The following is a 7571-nucleotide window of genomic DNA, read 5'->3' on the forward strand; positions in this document are numbered from 1 at the left end:
GCCGGTTACCCGTTCCCTCCATCCCGGGCCGGAGTCTGGTGCCGACGCCTAACTCCGACAGGGGCTTGTTTCTGTCCCCCCCCGAAGTCTGACGCATCGCTGTCTGTGCACCATGCCGCGCCCAGGAGCACTGTCAGCCGGCGCTCACCCCCTGCGACTCGGGCTCTGATGGCTTTGATCTTGTTGGCCACGGCCGGAACAGCCCCATCCTGGTCTCTGGGTCAGCCCCAACCTGTACCTGATGGGATGCTGGTCCCGAGAAATCCAGAAAGGTACATCTCTTGACATCTCCGATTGGGATCCTTGCCTTGCCCCTACCCCAGCGCCGTTTCTGCCACCCAGACCCACCCCAGACCTTGACTCCTGTCCCCGGAGTCTATGGCACGTTTTGAGCGCCCCCAGAACTCCCACATCAGGCTCTTGCACCAGCCTCAGAGACAGTTTGCTCACATCACTTTCTGGAACCAGTTTCAGTCAGCCGGCTCCTTAGAACCCGGCACCTTGTTGCCTTAACTTTTTTTTTTTTTAAAGCAGGATTTATTAAGAGGACAAAAGCTCCCACGTTGAGAGGAGACCTAAGGGGGTTACCCTCCTTAACTTTTTTACCTATCTTATTTTGCTGGTTTCCTGTCCCTCACTACCATCCAGCCTTGGACCTGGCCTAGCCAAAACCGAGATGCTGGTCCTAACCCCTAATCTTTTTCCCACCCCAGCCCCCTGACCCTGCCTCAAAGTAGCCTTTCTCTCTACCCGCCCCCCCAGACATCCCCTCCACCAGATTGGGCCTACTTACTGAGTGAGCCACTGTTGGCTCAAGAGCAACCAAGCCACTGTCTTGTGAGACTTAGCCAGACCCCATCACCAGCCTTTCCTGACATCTGTTCCATTAGACACCAAAGAGAACTCCTACAGCTTCCACCTTTGGCCTCCCCTTTCCCTCCTCTTCCCCACCCTCGCTACTTGCCTTTATTGAGCCTTTCTAACCCGCTGTACCAATGACTTCTCACTTCCGGGCACCCTCTCCCTTCCTCCACACCCTCTTAATCTGCAGCTCCCTGATGCTCCACCCCCACCCAGACCTGAGATGGACCTAAGCGGAAGCTGTCTTACCCAAAGAGGGCAGGCCCACAGAGCAGCTGCCACTTTTGAAACTGCTCAAGCTCAGTTTTTTTGAAACACTACCCAACTTGAGCAGTGGCTGCAGCCTGCCACCTTCCTTCCCCAAAATCAGAGAAGTCACTGCTGGCTCTCTCTGTGGTCAGACGCAAAGGAGAGTAGTCAGACAGGGCTTAGGGAGAGATGCAGGTGTGACCCCATTTTCCTTTCTGTTCTCTCTCTTCCAAGCATTGTTCAGGTACCCTTAAGCCTCTCTACCATGCCTGCCAGGCAGACAGTTGATATCAAAAGTAGTCCTGAAATAGAAAAGATAAAGGAGGTAAAGAGCAGCTTGGCGTAAGGCTGGGCAGCTTGTTCCTAAACTGTCTGAGTAATTCTCCTTGGCAGCTTCTGCACATGGGCCACCAGTCTCTTCAGAAAACACCTTCCAAGCTACAGTATTTCCTGAACGTCCACTATCATCCAGGGTGGAGGGCTGCAAAGATGAGTAGGTCAGAGCCCTGTCACCAAGGAGTTCAGGAGTCCGGATGAAGGAGGAATAACCAGATGGGTGATGATGATAATACAAGCAGTGCTGTAGGGTTTCTGGAGAAAGCTTGTGGCCATCTGGGGCCAGGCAGGGAGGCTTTGTGTCAGATAGAGGTAGGCTTGAGTCTTGATACAGAGGTGCAGTTTCAGCCAGGAGAGGGCATTCCAAGCAGAAGAAACCAGGTAAGCAGAGAGAGGTACAGAGACAGGAAGGTACAGAGCAGTGCAGGAAATAAAGGTCTGATGTAGTTGGGGCAGAGGGTACGGAGAGAAGAAAGTGCTCGTCCCAAGCATCTCCTACAGGGCAGTAAGGCTGGAGCACCGTAACAGGACCTGACCAATAAGAGCCTGCCACCACCAGTGGCCTGAATGCTCTAAAGTTTGCAAAATCTTTACCGCCTTTGATGCTCACAGCAACCACGGTGGCAGGCAGAGGCAGTGTCACTATTCCCATTATGTAGAAAAAGAAACTGAGGGTCAAAGAAATGTCACTGTGCCACTTAAGGGCAGAATCAGGTGTACCTAGTCCTAGGGCTCTCTTCCTCATACAGGTGCCTCTGAAGACTCATACCAGTAGCATTTGTACTTGGGGAAAGGACAGGCCAAGTGACTCCCTTTTCTACCTGGAGTCTTTTTCTCTGGTCACTTGGCAAGGAGTGAGAAGGGTTTGTGTGGGGGATCCAGGAGTTTTGACTTCTTACCAGTATCAGACCCCAAAACCAACTGGGAGACAGGGTGTGTGAAGACAGAATTCTTCCAGGGCCCAACGTGTCCGTAACAGGCAGGGCATATTGGGAAATCCTGGGGAGAAGGTGAAGCACCCAGGAGTGTGTCAGGGAGAGGTGGCCTCCTGAGGACAATCCCAGTGTAGCGGCCATCTCTGCCAACACACATCCACTGAAGGGAGGCGATCTGGCCCAAGCAGTAGCTGTACATCAGAATGTTTAAAAGTCTCCTCAGCCAACAGCACTGGGCTCCCACTCTCTGCCAGGCTCCGGGCTGGGTACCAAGAGTGCCAGGACAAAGAAAGCCAAGCCCCGCCCTCACAGAGCCCAGTCACCAAGGACAAACACTTGTGGGACCTGCCAACAAGATGGAATTCCAGTGTGCCTCCTGGAGGGGGCAGCAGTTGTCTTGATGTGGATGGGTGAGAGTTCAGCGGGCAGCACAGGAGGAGGAGGCCGGGGCCGCAACAGGTGCCCACGGAGGTGGTAAGGAGTGTGCTGTGGGCCCAGGAAGGGCTGAGATGCCGTGCTAGGAAGATGTTTCGTGAGCCCTCCACCTTTCTGAGGGACAGAATCCTGCAGGCAATGCAACAGTTAATCTTCAGTTTCAAAAATACTACACACTTACAAAAAGTCAAGCCAGGCTGACATAGAAAGGAAAAGCCTCCTCAGTACTCCTCCTTGGAAGTAACCCATTTAGCTGTTTGGTGTATAACCTTCCAGAATTTTTTCTGTGTATACACACACATATTATGTATGCCTGTGTAGATATACATAGGTGGACTTTTTATAGCAATGGGAGTATACAATACATATTTCATATTGCTTTGCAACTTGATTTTTTTCTTTCTTTTTTTTTTTTTTCCTCTGAGATCTCACTCTGTCACCCTGGCATGGTCACAGCTCACAGCAGCCTCAGCCTCTTGGGCTCAGGTGATCTTTCTGCCTCAGGCTCCTGAGTAGCTGGGACTACAGGCATGCACCACCACACCCAACTAATTTTTTTATTTTTTTGTAGAGACAAGGTCTCTATGTTGCCTATGCTGGTCTCGAGCTCCTGGGCTCAAGCGATCTTCCTGCCTCAGCCTCCCAGAATACTGGGATTATAGGTGTGAGCCATCATGCCTGGCCTGCACCTTGCTTTTTTCACCAAATGTACTTTGGAGGTCAGATCATGTCAGTGCATATGGTGTGGGCATGTTATTTTACAGCCATATGTATGCCGGGCGTGGTGGCTCAAGCCTGTAATCCCAATACTTTAGAAGGCAAAGGCGAGAGGATTGCCTGAGCTCAGGGGTTCGAGACCAGCCAGCCGGGGCAACTTGGTAAGACCTCGTCTCTACAATAAATGAAAAAATAAACTGGGCGTGGTAGCGTGTGCCTATAGTTCCACCTACTTAGAGTGCTGAAACAGAAGGATCTGAGCCCAGCAGGTCAAGGCTGCAGTGGCCATGAGCATGCCACTGTACTCCAACTTGGGTGACAGAGTGAGACTCTGACTCAAAAAAAAACCAGCTGTATGGTGTCCCACCTATACCCCTCTAGTTCCCAAAGTGTAGGTCTCAGACTAGCAGCATCAGCATCACCTGAGAACTTGTCAGAAATGCAAGTTTTGAATCAGAAGCCTGAGGTGGGCCCAGCAATATGTGTTTTAAAGAGCCCTCCTAGTGGTTCTGATAATGCTCAAGTTTGAGAACCACTGATCTAGAACCCGTCACTGGTCACGTGGGTTGTTTCAACCTTTTGCTGTTACAAACTGCTGATGTGAATATCCTTACACATTTGTTATTTCACGCTTACCCGTGTATTTATACGATAAATTTCTTGAAATTGATTTTGCTGGGTTGAAGGCTATGTGCGTTTTTATTTAGGTCGCTTTTACCAAGTGATCTGCCATAGAGGCAGTGTCAGGTTCACTCTCCCACCAGCAGTGACCTCAATTCTTGTTTAATGGCTGCAGAGTAGTCCATTCTCCAGAGCTTTTTAAGCAGGTGTGTGATGCAGTCAGCCACAGGCTTTAGAAAGAGCTCGTGGCAGGGTAGGTGACAGGAAGAAGGGAGAAGGGCAAAGAGTCTGGTGCAGGCTTGTGTTGAAGACGACAGAAGGGCTCAGGGAATCTGGGTAGGAGGTTAGTTCAGGAAACACAGTTGTGCAGAGTTGAGGGGCTGAATGGAGTGGTAAGGAGAGGAGACCCTGAGGCCTCAGCTGGAGTGACAGAATGACAGAGTGGTCCGTGAATTCCAGATTGTTTCTTGGGCTCAACCTGGAAGCAGTGAGCCTAGAATTCAAGCCGCGCCAGTGGCTTGAAGCTGGGCGTCTGTCTTTCTTACTGTTTTTGCTTCTGTCCTGATAACTGAACATTCAGAAAAATCACTGGAAGCTAAATTTATTTCTGCTATTATGTCAACTTTTTGCCCATTCTAATTATGTTTGTGTTTTAGGAGCTAATGCATTTGCATGCATGCATCTGCTTTTAAAAATTCCAATCAAATTGGTAAAGACTCCTAACAACTTTTATTATTTTTGTAACTACACAGATTAACTGTTCAGTTACCTTCAGGACTGTTCCTCAGAAAGTTCTTAGACTTCCTGAGCATCTTTTCCATAGAAATTTCCGGATAGGAATGATAGCTGCCAAGAATTTGGGTTGGAACCAGACTGCCTCAATTTGAATCCTGGCTCTGTTACTTGCCACCTGTGTGACACTAAGCAAGTGACTTCATTTCTCTAAGCTTCAACTTCCTCGTCGATAAAATGGATCTTTTAAAAGTTCCTGCTTTGTGGGATTTTTGTGAGGATGAAATTATGTAAAGTACGTACAACAGTGTTTGGCACATGGAAAGTTTTCAGTAAATGTTAACCTCATTACTGTTATCGTCAGTTAAATTTCAGGTCTCCCATTCTGACTCAACACTGCAGCATGGGATAGTCATAATAGTCACCCACAATAGAGACCAGAGTCCTCTGTGTGGCAGGATGTCTGTCCAGCCTTGGGCTGTCACTGAGTAACAGGAAACCTCCTCCCACCTGAGATATTGGGCTGAATTAGAGGGAATATGTGGAAATGAGCTGCAGCACTGGTTTGTCGGTTAAGCCACGAAGTCCCATGTGTACATTCCCAGCTCTGGGCCTCTACACACGCAGGTCCTTCTGCCAAATAAGCACTTCCTTTTCTTGTACAGAAAGCAAACTCAGCATTTATCTAGGTCTTACTGCATACCAGGCCACCAGACCCTGTGCTTGACCCTCAGGACCTTGCTCAAGTGGCATCTGCTCTGGCCGTCTCTGACCCTCCCCTGCATCTCTGTAGAAATGGTGTGTGCCAGCTCCTCAGGAGTCCCTTTACACAATGATACAGTGGTGTGGACCATTGGGAGGGTAACTCGAGGCACAGTGCCAAGGATTTCCAGTGCAGAAGTCAGAATCCTCACAACTCATTTACAGCTGAGGAAATGGAGGCTTGGGAGAAAAAGTCATTCCTGGGCTCCTCCATGTGGGAGTCAGAATGGGCTTTCTGACCTCAGAACCCTCTCTCAGCCACATAGCCTGCATACCATGTGACACTAGAACATGTGTCAGTTCTGTCATATGTCACTCTGGATTGTAGTATTTTGTTGTTGTTTTTTAAATCAGACAGCATGGGGCAACCCCTTCAGGTCTGCTCCCACTGTGGGAGCTTTTCTGTCCTCTCAATAAATCCTGCTTTCTGAAAAATAAATAAATAAATCAGACAACACTTCATTCAATAAAATACTCAAGTGTTCCTTGTAGCATTCTCTTCACATGTCAAGGTTGTAGCCCACCTGTCTGTGAGCTCTTCAAGATCAGGAACTGTCTCATTTACTTTTGTCCCCACGCTGCTCCACGGGGAATGTCTTGGATTTGTAGAGGTGTTCAGAGCGAGTGAGGGACTTGCCCAAGTCCACAGCCAAAAGCAGAAACCAAAGGCTGGGAGGGAAGCGAGGAGGAAGGAAACCTGCCTCACCCACTCCACCCCCTGCTGGCAGAGCAGCCTCCAGCCGCTCCAGAGGGAGGGTCTGCCTGCCAGCCTGGGGCTGAGCCGCCTCTGCCCTGCACACGGAGGGGTTGACTGACCATCTCCCTGACGCCCAGCCGCTCAACGTGGCCGTGGTGCCTTACCGCTCGCCAGGCTCTTTTGCGTCCAGTATCTCACTTGGTTTAAGGCTCTTGGCCCTCATTTGAGGTAAGGGAAGCTAGAGATCATCAGCCTGTTTGACAGATGAGTAAACTGAGGTTCAGAGAGCAAATGATTCTCCTCAGTCACCCAGCACGTCGTTAACAGCCGTGAATACCTGGGCTGTGCTTCATGTGCATCCTCTTCCTCATGTAGAAATTACATCTGTAGGAAGAACTCCGGGAAGTGAAATGTGTTTGCGCTCGTGACTTTGACATCCATTGCCAAGTTGCTTTTCCTGGAAGACCAACTCCCCCCGTCACTGGCATGGGAGACAACCCCTTTCCCCCACAGCCTCGCCAACTCTGTGTTACCAAAGCATGTATTCTGCCATTCTTGAGATGAAAAATGGAATCTCAGTGTACTGTAATTTGAGCTGCTCTTGCTAAGAGTGAGAGTGAACCCTCTTTTCTTATGATGAAGAGCCATTAGTAATTCCTGTTCTGTGAATCTTCTCTTTGTGTCTTTGGGCATGTGCAAATTAAAATCAAATGCAGCTTGTCAAAATACCTTCCCTGAAAGGCCGGGAGGTTTGTACTCTGGCCAGCAGTGTGTGTGTGTGTGTGTGTCCCCTTGTGCCAGGTGTGGCTTACACCTGTAATCCCAGCTACTTGGAAAGTTGAGGTGGGAGAATTGCTTGAGCCCAGGGGTTTGAATTCAGCCTGGGCCACATAGTAGTACTCCTTCTCTTTAAAAAAAAGAAAAGTGTGACTCCCCATTCCCGGCACCTCCCTCTCCCGGTGCTCATTCCATGGGCTTGCTGCCCTGCCCCGTCTCCTTCCACATGGGAACACCAGGGCCTGCTTGAGACTGCTCCCTCTTGGCAGGTTAGTTCCTGTTGGTGTATGTGTGTGTGTTTTTGAGACAGTCTCACTCTGTCCCCAGTCTGGAGAGTACAGTGGCACGATCCCGGCTCACTGCAGCCTTGACATCCTCCCATCTCAGCCTCTCAAGTAGCTGGGCCAACAGGCCCGCGCCACCATACCTGACTTTTCTCCTCCTCCCCC

The 7571-nt window shown here is 49.9% G+C and overlaps 1 protein-coding gene across 1 annotated transcript in view; it reads left to right on the top strand.

Annotated features, from left to right (window-relative positions):
• The window catches only part of HM13 (histocompatibility minor 13), a 46717-nt gene that overhangs the window by 172 nt on the left and 38974 nt on the right, over window positions 1–7571 (top strand). Inside the window, exon 2 of the mRNA XM_021712354.1 lies at window positions 88–272. Within this exon, the coding sequence (XP_021568029.1) occupies window positions 88–272 (185 nt within the window). The remainder of the gene's footprint in view (window positions 1–87; window positions 273–7571) is intronic.

This window comes from Carlito syrichta, unplaced genomic scaffold (genome assembly GCF_000164805.1).
Source record: "Carlito syrichta isolate Samal-C Ts95f unplaced genomic scaffold, Tarsius_syrichta-2.0.1 Scaffold303207, whole genome shotgun sequence".
Classification (NCBI taxonomy): Eukaryota; Metazoa; Chordata; class Mammalia; order Primates; family Tarsiidae; genus Carlito; species Carlito syrichta.